This window comes from Oncorhynchus kisutch, linkage group LG23 (assembly GCF_002021735.2).
Source record: "Oncorhynchus kisutch isolate 150728-3 linkage group LG23, Okis_V2, whole genome shotgun sequence".
In the NCBI taxonomy this organism is placed as follows: Eukaryota; Metazoa; Chordata; class Actinopteri; order Salmoniformes; family Salmonidae; genus Oncorhynchus; species Oncorhynchus kisutch.
In genome coordinates this window covers 23,533,395-23,554,769 of record NC_034196.2, presented here as the reverse complement: position 1 = coordinate 23,554,769, position 21,375 = coordinate 23,533,395, and the positions used below count along the sequence as shown (strand labels likewise).

Here is a 21,375-nt window from a genome sequence, read left to right as displayed (position 1 = left end):
CAAACTGATTCCACACTCCAAGACTGCTTCCATCACGTGGACTGGGATATGTTTCGTATTGCGTCAGACAACAACATTAGGCCTACAACCAAATACTTTTTGTCTTTATAAAATGATTCCCTCATTAAATGAATCAGAGATCAAATGGATAAGGTAGGCTACTTCAAAGCAAGGTATGTAACTAGACATGTTTATATATAAAGGTTCAAATACTCATGTTTAAATTAAAGGAAAATCTATGCACTGCAAGTTACTTGTAAATTAGGCTATTTTTAGCAATTACATGGCTGCTGTTAGAAGGGAATCCCTGCCTCCCAACAGTGTATTCCTATTTAGGCTGTCTACAGAACCACTGGAAACCTGATAACAACATTAATGCTTAGCTACAGTGCCTTGCGAAAGTATTCGGCACCCTTGAACTTTGCGACCTTTTGCCACATTTCAGGCTTCAAACATAAAGATATAAAACTGTATTTTTTTGTGAAGAATCAACAACAAGTGGGATACAATCATGAAGTGGAACGACATTTATTGGAGATTTCAAACTTTTTTAACAAATCAAAAACTGAAAAACTGGGCGTGCAAAATTATTCAGCCCCCTTAAGTTAATACTTTGTAGCGCCACCTTTTGCTGCGATTACAGCTGTAAGTCGCTTGGGGTATGTCTCTATCAGTTTTGCACACCGAGAGACCGAATTTTTTTCCCATTCCTCCTTGCAAAACAGCTCGAGCTCAGTGAGGTTGGATGGAGAGCATTTGTGAACAGCAGTTTTCAGTTCTTTCCACAGATTATCGATTGGATTCAGGTCTGGACTTTGACTATTCTAACACCTGGATATGTTTATTTTTGAACCATTCCATTGTAGATTTTGCTTTATGTTTTGGATCATTGTCTTGTTGGAAGACAAATCTCCGTCCCAGTCTCAGGTCTTTTGCAGACTCCATCAGGTTTTCTTCCAGAATGGTCCTGTATTTGGCTCCATCCATCTTCCCGTCAATTTTAACCATCTTCCCTGTCCCTGCTGAAGAAAAGCAGGCCCAAACCATGATGCTGCCACCACCATGTTTGACAGTGGGGATGGTGTGTTCAGGGTGATGAGCTGTGTTGCTTTTACGCCAAACATAACGTTTTGCATTGTTGCCAAAAAGTTCAATTTTGGTTTCATCTGACCAGAGCACCTTCTTCCACATGTTTGGTGTGTCTCCCAGGTGGCTTGTGGCAAACTTTAAATGACACTTTTTATGGATATCTTTAAGAAATGGCTTTCTTCTTGCCACTCTTCCATAAAGGCCAGATTTGTGCAATATACGACTGATTGTTGTCCTATGGACAGAGTCTCCCACCTCAGCTGTAGATCTCTGCAGTTCATCCAGAGTGATCATGGGCCTCTTGGCTGCATCTCTGATCAGTCTTCTCCTTGTATGAGCTGAAAGTTTAGAGGGACGGCCAGGTCTTGGTAGATTTGCAGTGGTCTGATACTCCTTCCATTTCAATATTATACTGCTTGCACAGTGCTCCTTGGGATGTTTAAAGCTTGGGAAATCGTTTTGTATCCAAATCCGGCTTTAAACTGCCTGGTGTGTTCCTTGTTCTTCATGATGCTCTCTGCGCTTTTAACGGACCTCTGAGACTATCACAGTGCAGGTGCATTTATACGGAGACTTGATTACACACAGGTGGATTGTATTTATCATCATTAGTCATTTAGGTCAACATTGGATCATTCAGAGATCCTCACTGAACTTCTGGAGAGAGTTTGCTGCACTGAAAGTAAAGGGGCTGAATAATTTTGCACGCCCAATTTTTCAGTTTTTGATTTGTTAAAAACGTTTGAAATAACCAATAAATGGTTCATTTAATAAACCACTTCATGATTGTGTCCCACTTGTTGTTGATTCTTCACAAAAAAATACAGTTTTATATCTTTATGTTTGAAGCCTGAAATGTGGCAAAAGGTCGCAAAGTTCAAGGGAGCCGAATACTTTCGCAAGGCACTGTAGCTCCAGCCCAAGTCAAGCACCTCACAAAACTGACCTTGGATCAGTCCTGTTCTGAGTGTGTTTCTTTGTGTTTCAGACCTAACCTGAGGGAGGTATGGAGGGAGGAGGAGGAGAGTGTGTCCTGCCCTTAGTTAGCCTCAGCGAGCCAAATTCATCACCACAACTCAAGAGGGAGAAGAGACATTTGTTATAGAAGATACGCCAGATGTTTGGTCATTGTCTCTCTATGTCGCTCTCTCCTCTTTCTCATCTCTCTCTTTTTTCTTATTTTCTCTGCTCTATTTTCTCTCTCCATAGAGTCCAGAGCCTGTTCATGTGTTCCCTCCCTTCCTCCCTCCCGGCAGGGTGGAGGTGAGGCCTGGACAGCTCTTGGCCCTCTCCTTCCTTAATACCGAGGAGAAATATGTTTTGGCTTCTTCCAGCCAAGCCTTTGGCTCTGGCTCAATACCTCCCTCCATACCTCTCTCCTCCTCCTCCTCCCTCCCTCCATACCTCCCTCCTCCATACCTCCCTCCATAACTCCCTCCTCCCTCCCTCATAACTCCCTCCTCCGCCATCCTTACCGCCCTCCTCCTCCTCCCTCCATACCTCCCTCCTCCAGCTCCCTCCATACCTCTCTCCTCCTCCTCCCTCCATAACTCCCTCCTCCTCCCTCCCTCCATAACTCCCTCCTCCATACCGCCCTCCTCCTCCTCCCTCCATAACTCCCTCCTCCATACCTCCCTCCTCCTCCTCCCTCCATACCTCCCTCCTCCTCCTCCCTCCATAACTCTCCTCCTCCCTCCCTCCTCCATACCACCCTCCATACCTCCATAACTCCTTCCTCCTCCTCCCTCCATAACTCCCTCCTCCTCCCTCCCTCCAAAACTCCCTCCTCCATACCACCCTCCATACCTCCATAACTCCCTCCTCTTCCTCCCTCCATACCTCCCTCCTCCTCCCTCCCTCCGAAACTCCCTCCTCCATACCACCCTCCATACCTCCCTCCCAGCATCTGAGCATTAAATCAGAACTGGCCCGTCTGTTTCTCCCCACCTCTCGAGCCCATTGTTTCTGGTTTAGTTCCAGGGATGTTAAAGGAAACAGAACTCAGAAACACCACAATTCCACAGCCATTTCCGTCCAGGCGCAAACCACTCACCAGAGAGGGGTGTCTCCAATCAGTCTCTATCCGACTAGCAGGCAGCCATTTTCCTCATTCATTCAATAATATGTTATTGTTACAGCTCAAACCACCACCGTCAGGTCAGGTTACCCCGTCTCCCCTCATCCTCCCTCCCATAGCTCACTGAGCGCTTAGCAACTAGCGTTTATCGGGAGAGCACACACTAGCTTCTCTGCACAAACACTATCCTACAACAAAGAACCAGAGGGAGAGAGGGCGAGATAGAGAGAGAGAGAGAAAGACTGATGGAGAGCTGACAAGCCCCAAAGGAGAGAGATTGTAAGACCTCAGGCAGGACTGGTGTGTGTGTGAGCGCCTGCATGTGTGCAAGTGTGTGTGTGAGAGTGTGTGTGTGTGTGTATGCATGTGTGCACGTGTGTGTGAGAGTGTATGTGCGCGTGTGTGCATACACATGTGTATAAGAGCTTGAGGAGTTGCTTTGATAGGGGAAATAAGCTCTATAAAGCATCCTATAGAGACAGTTGGTCAACAGCATGTTCATTCCACTGATTCATATTATGACCACAGGCTTATCGATACACACCCACCATAGAACCATGTCTCTCCTCTCCTGCTGGGTGAAGAAAAGACTGTGCAAAGGAGGGTTCAGGACTTCCCAGAAACATGTGAAACCTATATCTGAATCTACATCCCTACTGTCTGTCAACACTGACCATGTACATTTAGCAGACGCTCCTATCCAGATATATATTTTCAGACTCCTCCTATCCAGATATATATTTTCAGACTGCTCCCACCGTGGGAATCGAACCCACTCCCCTTTTCCACATTATTTCGTTACAGCATTCTTCTAAAATGGATTAAATACTTTCCCCACCCCCTTATCAATCTACACACACAATACCCCACAATGACAAAGCAAAAACAGATTTTTAGAAATGCTTACAAAATGTATTAAAAATAAAAAACAGAAATAACTTATTTACATAATTATTCAGACCCTTTGCTATGAGACTCGAAATTGAGTTCAGGTGCATCCGGTTTCCATTGATCATCCATGAGCTATTTCTACAACTTGACTGGAGTCCACCTGTGGTAAAGTCAATTGTCTATATAAGGTCCCACAGTTGACAATGCATGTCAAAAACCAAGCCATGAAGTCGAAGGAATTGTCCGTAGATCTCAGAGAAAGGATTGTGTCGAGGCACAGATCTTAGGAAAGGGTAGCAACATTTCTATATTATTGAAGGTCCCCATGAACACAGTGGCCTCCATCATTCCTAAATAGAAAAAGTTTGGAACCAAGACTCTTCCTAGAGTTGGCCGCCCAGCCAAACTGAGCAATCTTGGGAGAAGGTCCTTGGTCAGAGAGGTGACCAAGAACCCGATAGTCACTCTGACAGAGCTCCAGAGTTCCTCTGTAGAGATGGGAGAACCTTCCAGGAGGACAACCATCTCTGCAGCACCACCAATCAGGCCTTTATGGTAGAGTGGCCAGACGGAAGCCACTCCTCAGTAAAAGGCACATGACAGCCCGCTTGGAGTTTGCCAAAAGGCACCTAAAGACTCTGAGACCATGACAAATAAGATTATCTGGTCTGATTAAACCAAGATTGAACTCTTTGGCCTGAATGCCAAGCGTCACATCTGGAGGAAACCTGACACCATCCCTACAGTGAAGCATGGTGGTGGCAGCATCATGCTGTGGGGATGTTTTTCAGCGTCAAGGACTGGGAGACTAGTCAGGATTGAGGGAAGGAACAGAGCAAAGTACAGAGAGATTCTTGATGAAAACCTGCTCCAGAGCGCTCAGGACCTCAGATTGGGGTGAAAGTCCACCTTCCATCAGGACAACGACCCTAAAGAACACAGCCAAGACAACGCAGAAGTGACTTCGGGACAAGTCTCTGAATATTCCTTGAGCGGCCCAGCCAGAGGCCGGACTTGAACTCGATCGAACATCTCTGGAGAGACCTGAAAATAGCTGTGCAGCGATGCACCTCATCCAACCTGACAGAGCTTGAGAGGATCTGCAGAGAAGAACGGGAGAAACTCCCCAAATACAGGTGTGCCAAGCTTGTAGCGTCATACCCAAGAAGACTTGATACTGTAATTGCTGCTAAAGGTGCTTCAACAAAGTCCTGAGTAAAGGGTCTGAATACTTATGTAAATGTGATAACAGTATTTTTAAACATATATATTTTTTAAATAAATTAGCAACAATTTCTACAAACCTGTTTTTGCTTTGTCATTATGGGGTATTGTGTATAGATTGATGAGGGGGAAAAAGTATTTAATCCATTTTAGAATAAGGCTGTAATGTAACAAAATGTGGAAAAGGTAAAGGGGTCTGAATACTTTCCGAATGCGCTGTACACAGCTGGCACATACTGACTGCACTGACAGCCAAAGGGAGGGACACTGAGAGAAGAGAAAAATAGAGAGAAATACCAGACAGCGGTGGCTTGCAGGCATTGCTGACATTTGGTATTGATTCCCCAGGTTTTTTATTGCCACTCCACTCTTAAAAGCCTATTGGACAACTGCAGGGAGAACCCCATTGGTCCTGAGGGTCCGCCCAGGACTTTGATCTCTCCTGGTTTTCCCCTTGCTCCGTAGAAAACAGGGAGAAGCTTCGGAAAGGTGCGACGCTCTAATTGGCTACGAGCAGACCAAACTCAAAGCAGCTGTCAAGTGAGGGAGAAAATCTGACAGAAGAGAGAATGCTTCATTAAATATGACAAGAAAGTGCAATCTGGATGTTCTTTTAAATAATTTAACACAGCCGGGTGAATTACGTCTGATTTCTCTAACACTGCAAAGTGCAGTCGAAGAGCACCCAATCTGAAGCTGTAATGATGAACTACACATTCGCTAACTACCAATCACAAAGTGCCTTGTTTCAGTGCCAGGTAGGTGGAGCTTAATCACTGATCTATGTTCACCTTACATGTTACTTTTATTTCTTATTCTTATCTGTATTTTTTTAAACTGCATTGTTGTTTAGGGGCTCGTTAGTAAGCATTTCACTGTACCTGTTGAATTCGGCCCATGTGACTAATAAAATTAGATTTCATTTGATTTGAGTTTGATGAAACCAGATCATGATCATGTCCATCAAGTTTAACTATACACAATTGTCCCCAAACCATCCTCCACCTCCCCCCACACTGTCTAGTTCTGCATGTCTGTTTCTCTAACAATAAACCCACTGTAATATACAGCGGGGCAAAACAAGTATTTAGTCAGCCACCAATTGTGCAAGTTCTCCCACTTAAAAAGATGAGAGAGGCCTGTAATTTTCATCATAGGTACACTTCAACTATGACAGACAAAATGAGGAAAAACATTTATGAATTTATTTGCAAATGATGGTGGAAAATAAGTATTTGGTCACCTACAAACAAGCAAGATTTCTGTCTCTCACAGACCTGTAACTTCTTCTTTAAGAGGCTCCTCTGTCCTCCACTCGTTACCTGTATTAATGGCACCTGTTTGAACTTGTTATCAGTATAAAAGACACCTGTCCACAAACTCAAACAGTCACACTCCAAACTCCACTATGGCCAAGACCAAAGAGCTGTCAAATGACACCAGAAACAAAATTGTAGACCTGCACCAGGCTGGGAAGACTGAATCTGCAATAGGTAAGCAGCTTGGTTTGAAGAAATCAACTGTGGGAGCAATTATTAGGAAATGGAAGACATACAAGACCACTGATAATCTCCCTCGATCTGGGGCTCCACGCAAGATCTCACCCCGTGGGGTCAAAATGATCACAAGAACGCCGCCAGGGACTCAAATCCTGCAGTGCCAGACGTGTCCCCCTGCTTAAGCCAGTACATGTCCAGGCCCGTCTGAAGTTTGCTAGAGAGCATTTGGATGATCCAGAAGAAGATTGGGAGAATGTCATATGGTCAGATGAAACCAAAATATAACTTTTTGGTAAAAACTCAACTCGTCGTGTTTGGAGGACAAAGAATGCTGAGTTGCATCCAAAGAACACCATACCTACTGTGAAGCATGGGGGTGGAAACATCATGCTTTGGGGCTGTTTTTCTGCAAAGGGACCAGGACGACTGATCCGTGTAAAGGAAAGAATGAATGGGGCCATGTATCATGAGATTTTGAGTGAAAACCTCCTTCCATCAGCAAGGGCATTGAAGATGAAACGTGGCTGGGTCTTTCAGCATGACAATGATCCCAAACACACCGCCCTGGCAACGAAGGAGTGGCTTCGTAAGAAGCATTTCAAGGTCCTGGAGTGGCCTAGCCAGTCTCCAGATCTCAACCCCATAGAAAATCTTTAGAGGGAGTTGAAAGTCCGTGTTGCCCAGCGACAGCCCCGAAACGTGAAGGATCTGGAGAAGGCCTGTTTTCTGATATATCAAATACTTATGTCATACAATGTGATTTTCTGGATATTTGTTTTAGATTCCGTCTCTCACAGTTGAAGTGTACCTATGATAAAAATTACAGACCTCTACATGCTTTGTAAGTAGGAAAACCTGCAAAATCAGCAGTGTATCAAATACTTGTTCTCCCCACTGTACCTCCTTTTGTTTAGGCATTTGGTAAATAAATCGAAACGCGCGTACAACTTCCAGCGGAAAGATCGGACGAAAATTCCAAAAAGTTATATTACTGGTGGTAGAAACATATCAAACTATGTATAGAATCAATCTTTAGGATGTTTTTATCATAAATGTTCAATAATGTTCCAACCGGAGAATTCCATTGTCTGTAGAAAAGCAATGGAAAGAGAGCTACCTCTCATGTGAATGCGCGTGACTGAGCTCGAGGCTGCTGGCAGACCTCTGACTCATTCCCCTCTCATTTGGCCCCCCTTCACAGTAGAAGCCTGAAACAACGTTCTAACGACAGTTGACATCTAGTGGAAGCCTTAGGAAGTGCAACATAACCAATATCCCACTGTGTATTCGATAGGGGCTGAGTTAAAAAACTTCAAACCTCAGATTTCCCACTTCCTGTTTGGATTTTTTCTCAGGTTTTTGCCTGCCATATGAGTTCTGTTATACTCACAGACATCCTTCAAACAGTTTTAGAAACTTCAGAGTGTTTTCTATCCAATACTAATAATAATATGCATATATTATCATCTGGGACTAAGTAGGAAGCAGTTTACTCTGGGCACGCTTTTCATCCAAAAGTGAAAATGCTGCCCCCTATCCCAAAGAAGTTATTAAGGGCTTGTAAGTAAGCATTTCACGGTAAAGTCTACACTTGTTATATTCGGCACAAGTGGAAAATAAAGTTTGATTTGGAAGCAGTTACACCACTACAAGACCAATGGCCTGTGGAGACTGCTGAGCATGTAGAGATGGATGCAAACACAGATTTGTTGTACTGCAGCCTGCGACTGGGGCTTTGTCCCGACAGAGATCGCCAATATGGACGCTTTTCCAAAAGGGCAGGCAGGGACATGTGATGAAAAGAATGTATGAGAGGGATATTCCATTTTTTTTTCACAAGATCTGTCTGTCACCATAGCTGCAACTGAGGGAAGTTTGTGGTTGGAGATTTGGCATGGAAACCAGCAAAAACACATACACACCGACATACACAGAAGCACTTGAGAGGGTGACTACCCCTGGCACCCTGTGTGTGTGTGTGTGTGTGTGTGTGTGTGTGTGTGTGTGTGTGTGTGTGTGTGTGTGTGTGTGTGTGTGTGTGTGTGTGTGTGTGTGCGTGCGTGCGTGCATGCGTGTTAGAGACCTGCACACGCATGAATCTTGAGCCCTAGCCATGCCTGCGAAGTTCAGGCAGTACCCTACCCAGGCCCAATTGCTTCTGCCAAATTTAAGGCCCGGCCCGGCCCGAAACCAGAAATAACTTCCTCCGTTAGTATATCCATTAGCTGCTCCTCTCTGTCTGTCACTCGCTCTGCATGCGCTCTGCTCATGGTGGTTCTGAGTCTGAGCATCCATAGCAACGGCTCTGCTTGGCTCAATGTCGAGACATGAGACAGCAGTTAGCTACTTTTTGTCACTCGGACAAAACTCAAGAAACATTATTATGTTCTGTGAAATAATCTCTCCTGTCTTATATTTGAGGAGGTTGAAACTATTCTGACACCATGTCAGATATGACTGTACAACATCTTAGATATGACTGTACTGCGCAGCAGAGCACGAGCAAATGGCTCAGCTTCAAAATGTTAACGATTCATTTAGTGATACCCTGCCAGTACCCTAGTTATTGATGAAAAGATTGGCCTACCTGGCCTTAACCTGAGGTATAATGTTGGGGCCCATCGGGCTCGGGTCGGGTAGCAGAAATCTAGTGTGTGTGCTGTTGGGCTGTGCCGTCTGTCCAGGGCGGGAGCAGGTCCGTCTGCTGCTCTTCCCCATGGTGGGGGTCATTGTCCAACTCTACCCCAGGCCTAGATAAAATGCCCAGCCCAGAACAACAGCAGACAGCAGCCAGGCATTTTGACTCTCACTGGAGGTCTGACTGCAGCCTGGAGACACCCCACCCATCTGCCCTGATCACGCCCACACACAGCCAGCCAGGCCGTCTACAATATGGCTATATCCTACAGCACAAGACAAACCAACCATCTACTCCTACAAACAGGCTGTAAACCATGTCTGACAGAACACAAGCAACTCACCAAGTGATATTCTGAACAAAAACAACTAATCCTATCTAGCACCGTGCTCCAAGTCATGTATGAAGTTCTCTCAACCAGAACAAAGGGACAATTTTCCTGTAGTATTGGTCCCAGGGCTCACCAGGGGGGATTCTTCCCTCGTTCCCTGTACTGTAGAGGGAGAAAGAGCAGTCTCCTCACCAGCTGGCTCTGTGAAGAGATCCACTCCCCCATTCCTCCTCTCATCCAACCCTCCATCCACCCCCTCCTCCACTCTGAGCCTTTTGGTTTCACTCCAGCCCCTGTTTGCCTTCTGTGGTTACACGGGCCTTACACGGGCTTCCGATGCCACAATCACTCAACAGTGGAGGCTGAACAAGGCCTTTAAGAGTCCCTGGCAGTCACACAACCCCCCCCCCCACACACACACTAATCCAGTGTGGAAAAGGGGTCATTGTGCCACACAGTAGTACGAGTGAATGTGGGGTTGGCTGGAGGTAATGCTGACTGCTTTACTGTTTTTAAATGCCTGTTAAACCAATCATTCCTCTCCATCGTCCGCCCACACACGCAGTCACACACACACACACACCTCCTCCTCCTGGCAGCCCACTCACATTCACACAGACACTGCTGCTGTGACCATGCTACAGTTCCCTGTCATGTCAGCTGATGGCTACATCATACAGAATGTACATTGGGAGTGAAACTCCCCTGACACACACCACTACACGGCTCATCTCTCACAGTTCTCACAAGCCTGGGTATTGGAAGCATGTGTTTCAAGTCAGTGTGTTTGATGCCTGTGTACACGCACGCACACAAACACGCACAGTCACCCACGCACAGACACTCACCCACATACACACACTGTGGCAGTGATGAAATTGTCCCGATTGAATCAGAGGTCAGGGACACCAAGCCCCTTTATATGTCACTACACCACAGCCTGGCTTCATGGCTCCCTGGACTGACACACTTCTACCAACATCACATCTCAACTACTAACATATTTAATCAATGACACACAGAGAAAGCTGGGGGGGGGGGGGGTAGTCCATCAGCCACATAGGGCCAGAGGCTGTGTTCAATCCAAGACACAGGAAAGAACTCTGGGGATGGCCAAGGATTGTGACTGTCTAAAATAAGGCCCTAGCAGGAGCCGGCCATGGGAGGGATGGTGGGGTGGACAAAGTGTCCCTTTAGGCTAAGCTTAGGCCAGGTCTGCCCGTTTTTGGTACAACGACAACCAGCCTCAAAGAATAAAAAAACTGGTCCTGGATCAGCATTACCCTACCCAAACCTTCTTTCTCATTACAACACATGCTCAGGTATACTGGCTAGGCTACATCAACTCTCTCTCAAAGTCTCTAGACAGGACCAAGGCAAATCAACATGTCAAAGCCTAACCTGACAAATAAGGCTAACACATAGGCTAAAATCTACATGTTATGGTTAATATGATGGTAATGAAAATGTTAAATAATGAGAGAGATTGCATAAACGACGGCCTCAGATTTCAGAAGTATAAGCAGGTCATTTGCATGTTTCATACATCCTCCGACCTCTCTACCCCTCTGTGTAGGTGATCCGTGTCATAGGTGCAGGGGCCGTGTGTGTACGTTTAGGGTAAGTGTACCTATTAAGCACACCAAAATCTAAGTTTAGACATTTCTAAAATACTGTATACTGCCTTAATATCTGTAAGAAAAGTGGAGAAAAAATGAAATGTGAAGTATTTATATTCCCAGAGTGGGTTTAATGGGTGTTCCAAATAAGCCCACTTCATAAATAATCTATTTTCATTTCCAAATGTTCCAAATGTACATTTCTTATGTAAAATGTGATTACTTTGAATAATTGTAGGGGAGATTCATATAAACTGATGATTACTATTCATCATGAAAGTAGCCCTCATAACTGGGCCCAATGGTATACACAGAGATCAATGTGGACTTCAGGTCTTGTCAAACAGTACGCACCTGATTCAACTAATCAACTAATCATAGACTTCAATCAAGACATGACTGGTTGAATCACGTGTGTTATTGCTTGGTTCTAAACTAAATGTACCCCCACTGGCCCACTGTGGATAAGAAGCCATGCACAAAGACTAGAACACACACAACTTTCAATGAATTATCTGAAAGCTGATTCACATTTGCTGTACTGCTATTCTTGTTGCTTAGTTCAACTAGTCTTCCGAAAGCCTGTCTGAAGACTGTTTCAAATCTCCCTCTCTACTGTTGTATTACAAAGGTACAGGTGGTGGACCAACAAACGGAATCACCTGGATGAATGAAGGACAACAATATGACAATGCCCCCACCCAAAAGTGCATGAGTAGTCGCCCAATAGACATATTTTTGTCCACCGTGCGTTTGCCTTTTTGTCCATCACTTGTAGGTCTTCTACTGTATCTCAGTTATGCCTGAAACCTGCTCTTATTCTTCTCACTCTGCGTCAACGACTACCTGTCCACTCCAAACGTTTTGGAGAGAGTTACAGAGGTTTCTAATTGTTCCTCATCTTGGTAAAGACACCAGGGCTAGATGCATAATATGCAGAACTGTAGTTTGTGTGTTTTAATCAACTTCAATCTAAAGAAAAAAACAATTTATGCTCAGGAGCACACTGGGTTTAATAGGAGCACACTGGGCTTAATAGGAGCACACTGGGCTTAATAGGAGCACACTGGGCTTAATAGGAGCACACTGGGCTTAATAGGAGCACACTGGGTTTAATAGGAGCACACTGGGCTTAATAGGAGCACACTGGGTTTAATAGGAGCACACTGGGCTTAATAGGAGCACACTGGGTTTAATAGGAGCACACTGGGCTTAATAGGAGCACACTGGGTTTAATAGGAGCACACTGGGTTTAATAGGAGCACACTGGGCTTAATAGGAGCACACTGGGCTTAATAGGAGCACACTGGGCTTAATAGGAGCACACTGGGCTTAATAGGAGCACACTGGGTTTAATAGGAGCACACTGGGCTTAATAGGAGCACACTGGGTTTAATAGGAGCACACTGGGCTTAATAGGAGCACACTGGGCTTAATAGGAGCACACTGGGCTTAATAGGAGCACACTGGGCTTAATAGGAGCACACTGGGCTTAATAGGAGCACACTGGGTTTAATAGGAGCACACTGGGCTTAATAGGAGCACACTGGGTTTAATAGGAGCACACTGGGCTTAATAGGAGCACACTGGGCTTAATAGGAGCACACTGGGCTTAATAGGAGCACACTGGGCTTAATAGGAGCACACTGGGCTTAATAGGAGCACACTGGGTTTAATAGGAGCACACTGGGTTTAATAGGAGCACACTGGGCTTAATAGGAGCACACTGGGCTTAATAGGAGCACACTGGGCTTAATAGGAGCACACTGGGCTTAATAGGAGCACACTGGGCTTAATAGGAGCACACTGGGCTTAATAGGAGCATACTGGGCTTAATAGGAGCACACTGGGCTTAATAGGAGCACACTGGGCTTAATAGGAGCACACTGGGCTTAATAGGAGCACACTGGGCTTAATAGGAGCACACTGGGCTTAATAGGAGCACACTGGGCTTAATAGGAGCATACTGGGCTTAATAGGAGCACACTGGGCTTAATAGGAGCACACTGGGCTTAATAGGAGCACACTGGGCTTAATAGGAGCACACTGGGCTTAATAGGAGCATACTGGGCTTAATAGGAGCACACTGGGCTTAATAGGAGCACACTGGGCTTAATAGGAGCACACTGGGCTTAATAGGAGCACACTGGGCTTAATAGGAGCACACTGGGCTTAATAGGAGCACACTGAGCTTAATAGGAGCATACTGGGCTTAATAGGAGCACACTGGGCTTAATAGGAACAACAGTAATTTATGGTGAAAAATAGAGAATAGCAAAGTCTACTCATAAAATATTTGGAAAGCAATGGTTTGGGGTATAAATATACACAGTTAGTATTAATCATATCGAACAATATGTATTTAGTGCCATTCACATTCTGCATAGAGGGTGTGCTTTTTGTGCCACTGTACCTTTTAAGCCCACCTGAGATAAATGTCAAATTTACACAAATGTAATCTATGTATACAATGGAAGGTTAATTTAAAAGTAAAACAAGACAAATGCATTAAAAAAGGTATGCTGTGAATGCCTGAAATCTATTATCTTGATGCAGTTGCTTTTGTGTGACTGTAACATGCAGGCATGAAAAACCCATATATTCAATTGGGAAGAAATAGTCATTACTGCCCATGAAATATGCTATAATGTGCATACATCAATACAATAATCTCTTAATATTACATAAAGTATTTGAAAATGGCCACTAGTGGGAACTGTTTATTTAGTTGAAACAAACACTAAACAGCAGAAATGTAAAAAAAAAAACGTCATTATTTGAATCCAAAGATGGAAGTGAGTTCAACGGGTATGTGGGCTTAATAAATACACATACCCTAGATGTGTGTCTAATTCCACCCAATCTGTAGGTTTAACCCCTTACCCATGTGAAATAGGTCATAGAGATAATGATATGAAGCTTATGAGGCCATCGGTAAACCAAAGAGGATAAATTGAATTGGACAAACCCAACATCGGCTGCCTCAAATAATCCCTACATTTGAGGCGCCCTCTTTCACTCCCTTTAAGATCCACCTACTTAGAGCCAAGATTATGAGCTTCTCTATCTCACCTGAACTCTTTCATCCACTTTCAGTTTGAACTTCTTCCCTCAGTCTTACATTTCCATGTGACTATTTCTGTCCCCTCTCTTTTGATAGTGTTTAAGTGAGTGTGTCCCAATATTCATGTTCTGTATTTCATCAATTTAAGTCTTTCCTTGGAATGTGAATCCCTACAACTAGCTGTGTAAGAAAATCTCCTTCCATTCTCCTGCTGGTGAGATGAAGGTCTATTTCAGGCTATGCATGAGGAAGAGGGTCTGTCAGAAAGCTTACTGAACGTAAATGATGAAATCATCTGGTCAGTTGTACTGCCTTCCTGACGCTACATTGAGAAAGCTAGCTGTCTGTACCTTTGTTTAGAATCCTACACATTTTTGGAACATTTCGTCAGCCCAAGCTTCTCCTGGTTTCTTCTCCGTTGAATGACGCTTGTATGTGAGCACTGAGAAGGAGAAGTTGTCTTCCCTCACTCACTCTAATTCCATCTTTCACGCTCCTTCTCTCTCTCTCAATCTAAAGATTAGCCATTTTAGATTGGCCACCATCAATACAGTTCATCCTGAAAAACACCCACTTCAACAGGCCAAAGGGACATGATGGAACAATTAGTTTGGTGTTTACACCAAGGCCATCTACCACGGGGAGAGAGATAGACCATGGAGTGGAGAAGAGGAAGAAGAGAGTGAGTAGAGAGGACGAGGAGAGAAGCCCTAGCTAGCAGATGGCCTGAATCGTCCACAGAGAGTATTCTCGCTCTCTCCAGAGTCAGGGCAGCCATTAAGAGAAAAGCCTTCTGCTAGAGGACCATTTCACTGTGAACACTCACTCCAGCATAGGGAGGAGGAATCCAACAGCCCAGCTAGCTATAGAACGAACAAACAGCCTCCAGCACCTGGTCATGACACATGCATACACTCACATGTACGCTTGGGCACACACACACTCATGCAAACACACACTCGCACGCACACACAAACCCAATGCTTACAGCCCCAAGATGTGTGTGAGTTTGTTTGTGTGTGTGTATTCTGTTACGCAACGGGAGAGCTCTTCCCATCTGTGCCTCTACAGCCCCCGCATCCCTGACCAGTGAAGCAAGAAACCATATATCAGCCTTGCACTCTGCCTCAGCTTTATCCTCTTCACCCTCTTTCTCCCCATCATCATCCTCAACATTTTCACTGATCCTCAACCTCTTCCTCCTCATCCTCCTCATCATCCTCACTCAGCCAACCACTATCAGGAAACATATCCTATTCTCCGTCCCAGGAGCGTCATCTAACAGATTCCATACATTTCAAAATCCAGATTATATGAGTGCAAAATCTCCCACATCGTCTGTGGAATTGTAACTGACCCCGCTCTGCCTATTGTTGTGTGAAATGTACTAAAACAAAGAGACCAGACAAGAGTGAGATAATCCCACAGATCACAGCTGGGAAGGAGTAAGAGTGTTAGCCACATGCTAGGCCTCTTACTGTGCAGCCTGCCTGCAGCCCCAGCAAGCCAGCCAGCCAGCCAGCCTAGCATAGAGCAAGGCCAGAGAAATGAGAGATGGATGCTGTTTGTGGAGGGATTTTCAATAAGAGGGTGGCTATGTGCTATTCATCACTTTCAATCTTTACAAGTGTGAGCGCATGTCACTGGAAGCAAAGCAGGTATACCCTACAGGCCTGAATTCAACAGTCATGAATGATGTCCCTATAGATGAAAATGGGTCAACAGTAATGAAGACTCTGAAATGATTAAGAATACAAGGAGATATTTTTGACTCGCAGAATACAAATCATTCCCAATCAAAGAGAACATCACCAGTGCTTGAGCGAGAGTCTGTTTCCTGTCACACCCTCAGTACAGGGGTTAGTGTGCAGCTGCTGCCCCCCCCCACCCCCACCCCCACCACCAGAGCAGAGCAGAGCAGACAGTCTTATCTGCCTCTCTGCACACACACAGGGCTCATCCTGGCACAGGAACAGGTGCCTGCTGCCAACGACCCACAGCTTGATCAACGACCCACAGCTCGGTCTGCTCTAATAGGGTGCCAGGGATGCTGCGGGAGGGCGGGCTCTAAAACGCCACTCACCTTGTCAGCAGAAAGCCCAGGGAAACCAGGTCAGACGGAGCCACGTCACATGACACCACTGCAGCTAGCGCATTTGAACCCAACCGCCCAAGCCTCTAGCTCCGAGCTAACCACTCTGTTAGCTCCAGCCATAATTGGGCCTGGAGGCGACGAACAGGTTAAAGATATTACTGAAGATGATTGTTTGGGGAGAGAGAGAGGGGAAGAGATCCAGGACTACAGTAAAAGCTTTTTAGAAAAAAGCTGGTTGTGTTTCAGAAATAGTCGTGGACTGAGTCAAAAGCCTCTCTCAGCCGGCGTCCCAAATGGCATTCTTTCCCACATATAGTACACTGCTTTTGTAGTGCACTACATAGGGGACATGGCATGCATTTGGGACACATCCTCTGTCTCCCATGGTTGGCTGGCTGAGGCTCACAGACACCTGTGGTTGGAATTCCACGCACGGAACCCTGGGAGCCAAGCGTCTGTCTGAGAAAGACCTCCCTGTCTCAACTCGGACTGACTGCATTTGTTATTCACTCAACTGAACTCACATTCCAGGAAGATAGAGGTAACTCTCCTACACAAGGCCTCTCAGAAGACACAGTCAGGTATAAACACAAACACACACAGGCACTGAGTGACACACACACTTTGAGGCTCATGTATCCCTCTATCCTCTTCACAAAGAGCGTACCTGCTCAGAGACAAGGTGGAGAAGACAACAGCGTCAAAATGCACTGAGAGAAGAGTGAATGAGGAGGGGAAAGCTGCTTACCCAGACAAAAGAAAACAATGCTCACAATTCATTGTTCCGTGATTTTTAGGAGGAGCCCCATGTCTCACAAGGTTTAGTGGAACTATGACCGTGTAATGAACAGACAGTGAAGAGATCACCGAGTAGGCAGGTTTCTATGGTTTGTCTCAGTCAGGAGGTCAAACCTGACATTTCAGCCAAGGAACATGTAAAGTACCAGAAACTACACACAATAATCAAGTGCACCAATTCCAGGACCAGCAGTTGTGAGATTGCAATTGAAACCATTAGATTTCACTAGTTTAGATGCTCTAGTCTAAATCCTACCGGTGTGTATGATGAGACTATGAACACATCCCCCTTCCTCCATACATGGCAGTCAGTCAACCCTGCCAGGCAGCGGTCAGCGTGCAACAGCCTCTTAAATCTCCAGACATGAACGGAGCAGCGACTAGAGCTAAGATTAGAGGGCAGCCACCACTCACCCAGGTCTCCATGGAAACTGTTGTCATGGGAAGCTCTGCTGGCCGGTGTGGAGTTCGGATCGAGTGGGGGCCAGATCTGGCCAGTCTTGCGGACGCTCACAATGGTAGCTTCGGACATGACCACGTGGCCCTGCTGGTGGTGGCGCTTCTGGGACTGTGGCGTGGGGGGACTGCTGCTGTCAAACGAATGCTGGGAGTTCTGCGAGGGTGAGCGGCTCTTCTCCCTGAAGGGCCGGCGATAGGCAGTGGTGGGACTGGGTGACACGTGGCTGGACTGGCCAGACGAGAAGTCCTCCTCACTGGATGTTAGGTTCTCATTGGAACTACAGTCTGGTGTGTAGCCGCCGCCTCCGCCCCCCACGTCCTCAAAGCTCCCGGGAGAGTAGGAGCGCCGGGGCCAGGTCAGGTGGTGCTCTTCTCCGATGTGGTCCCTCATGATGACGCCCCCTCTTCCACCCCCCCCACCCTCGCCCATCATCACCCCGCCAACGTAGACGCTGGTGTAAGGCTGGAAGTCAGAGGGTTGCCATGGGGGTGGAGGGGGCTGTTTGCCCCCGTTGGCCTTGGGGTGGCGTGGGTTGGGGTCCCCATCCTCGTATTCAGCATCGTACCCACAGGTGCTCTCTGTAGAGCGCCCCCTGTAGACAGGCCGAGTGCGGAGCTCACCTGCCACAGTGGCCAAGTTGCCTGGCAGGGAGTGCAGAGATCTCTTGCGCTCCATCTGCATGGCCTGGCTGCCCAGGGTGCTGATCTTGTCAGAGACGTCTCGGTCATTGACCCTGACCAGGCCCCTGTCATGGTGGAAGTCCATGTTGGTGTAGAAGGGCTGCTGCTTCTCCTGGCTCTTCCCTCCATCCCCGGCAGAGTGAGAGTTTGCCCGCTTGATCCTCTCAAAGTTAGACCTCAGCGCTGCCACCCCCAGTCCCATGCCAAGCTTGTCATTGGGGTCAAACAGTAGGTCCTTGTTTGGGGGTGGGTTTTGGCGGCGAGGGGATATACCTCCTTTCTGTTTGGAGGGCGAGAGGCCGTCTGTCTCACAGGGCTCTACCTGCTGGGGTACCTCGAAGGCAGACTGGAGCTCCAGCCCGTCTCCGTGGGAGGCTGACTTCCGGGCTGGAGGGGGTCTAGGTTTGGACCTAGCCTCCCCCACCGGTTGGAACCGGCTCCGCTCCCCCTGTTCCTGCACATGTGGCTGCTGAGACTCAGCGCCCAGCCCTGCCTGGTCCCCTACCTCGTTCACCTGGGCCTTCCTAAAACCCCAGCGCTGGCGATCATAACTCTTCCTCTCCTTGGCCAGCAGCGTCTGCAGGTAGATCATACGGAAGCGCTCCTTGTTCACCTCCAGCTCCAGCCGCCGGATGGAGGCTTTGCACTTCTCAAGCTCCTGTTCGATGCACCCCACTGACCTGAGCTCCATCTTTGGGGGGTCCGACTCTGGGAACTGCGCTTTCCATGCTTCAATAAATCCCACAGGCTCTACCATTGTTGATATTTACTGTACAGCAGTAGATCTGACTGGGGTGATGTCACCAGTAGTCTACGGGCTCGTTATTTCTCGTCTATCATACAGTATCTGATAGGGAAAAAATCTGAATGTACCTAGAGAAACTACTATAGAAAAATACCATTCATATTAATGGTATGTTAAACCAGTTCAAAAACTGTCCATTTAAGTGTTATCACCTCTTTACCGATTCGCAGTGACAATATATTTAATCGTCAACAATAGCAATAGGCTTATCACTCAAACCTGCGAATGTGTCAGACACGAATCATATTTGATGATGGTCTCGCCTCTTCTGCATTATTCCAGAAAAAAATCTGACATCTCCTGAGCGGATGATCTTCTGGATATAGAACTCCCGTGTGATGAGAAAGTGATAACGGCTCTCCAACTACTTACTTTCCATTGTCTTATTCAAGTCAAGATTTTTCCATATATTCCATAATCGATAAACTTCGTTTACTCAGATGACAACATCCCTGTTCCATGATCACCGGCTCCAGCTGTTCCTAGATCTTTATACCAGCTCAGCGTCCAAGGAGAATGGCATAAAATGAGAGAAAAGAAAGAATGATGGTTTCCCCACAACAAATTCATTTTATCTTGTTCCTATCCCGAATCGAGGATAAATTATTATTTGTTTTGCCTTGTTATCCCATGTTTTCGCGGTTCATTGTTAGTGTACAGTTTATCCAGATCTTCACCGTTCATCGCCTATGGACCCCTGTGGTTGCGTGTTCCAGTCTCGTACTGGAGACAGAGGGCTGCAGGAAAGGGAGGGGCCAGACGGAATATGATTGACAGTGGTTGCGCTCGGTTTCCGTTCAATTAAAGAGACAAGGTATACATGTATTCATCTGTATTCCACATAACAATGATCAGGCAGTAGATAATTTATTGATATTTCAGTAAATCCTATAAGCATAATCATCTAAGCGAAACTTGGATGTAGCCTATATTCCATTTATATCTGTCTTTATTTGAGCATTGCATCTAAGATGATAGAATGGAGAGTTAACAATCTATTGTTGCATTATTCTCTTCGTATGGACTGAGAAAATGCGAATTATATGCTACAGTAATTGAAATCTACCCGCCGTGCAGGTGTGATACTTCTGGGCGAATGGCACTTCCGGAATGCCTAATATGACACCACAATGCCACCTTGTGGGCTGTTCACGTAAAGTGGATACAGTAGGCTAATGATTATTTTAAACTGGGTGGTTTGATCCCTGAATGCTAATTGGCTGACAGCCGTGGTATATCACAGGTATGACAAAACAGTTATTTTAACTGCTCTAATTACGTTGGTAAACAGTTGTTTGTGATATATAGCCAATATACCACGGCTAAGGGTTGTGTCCAGACACTCCGTGTTGTATCATGTGTAAGAACAGCCCTTAGCCATGGTATATTGGGCATATACCACACCCCCTTGGCCGTATTGCTTAAATAAATTCCATTCAAATCGACAAGTCCACAATATAGGAGTACAGTAGTTGTAGTACAATAGTAACTTTCTATTGTGGAAAAAGTACCCAATTGTCATACTTGAGTAAAAGTAAAGATACCTTAATAGAAAATTAAAGTCACCCAGTAAAATACTACTTGAGTAAAAGTATTTGATTTTAAATATACTTAAGTATCAAATGTAAATGTAATTTCTAAAAATATACTTTAGTATGGTATGAATAGTTAAAAATTCCTTATATTAAGCAAACCAGATGGAACCTTTTTTTTTTTTGACGGATATCCAGGAGCACACTTCAACACAGACAGAATTTACAAATGAAGAATGTGTTTAGTGAGTCCACCAGATCAGAGGCAGTAGGGATGACCAGGAATGTTCTCTGTTTAGTGAGTCCACCAGATCAGAGGCAGTAGGGATGACCAGGAATGTTCTCTGTTTAGTGAGTCCACCAGATCAGAGGCAGTAGGGATGACCGGGGATGTTCTCTGTTTAGTGAGTCCACCAGATCAGAGGCAGTAGGGATGACCGGGGATGTTCTCTGTTTAGTGAGTCCACCAGATCAGAGGCAGTAGGGATGACCGGGGATGTTCTCTGTTTAGTGAGTCCACCAGATCAGAGGCAGTAGGGATGACCGGGGATGTTCTCTGTTTAGTGAGTCCAC

General features: G+C 45.8%; 1 protein-coding gene across 2 annotated transcripts in view; it reads right to left on the bottom strand.

The window, feature by feature from the left end:
• Positions 1–20,007, bottom strand: part of LOC109868424 (breakpoint cluster region protein) — a 123,449-nt gene extending 103,442 nt beyond the window's left edge. Inside the window, exon 1 of one of the 2 annotated variants that reach the window (XM_031802531.1) lies at positions 17,740–20,007. In XM_031802531.1, the coding sequence (XP_031658391.1) occupies positions 17,740–19,222 (1,483 nt within the window). In that variant the 5' untranslated portion in view covers positions 19,223–20,007. The remainder of the gene's footprint in view (positions 1–17,739) is intronic. The other variant, XM_031802530.1, reaches the window with a different exon arrangement.
• Between the last annotated feature and the right edge of the window lie 1,368 nt (positions 20,008–21,375).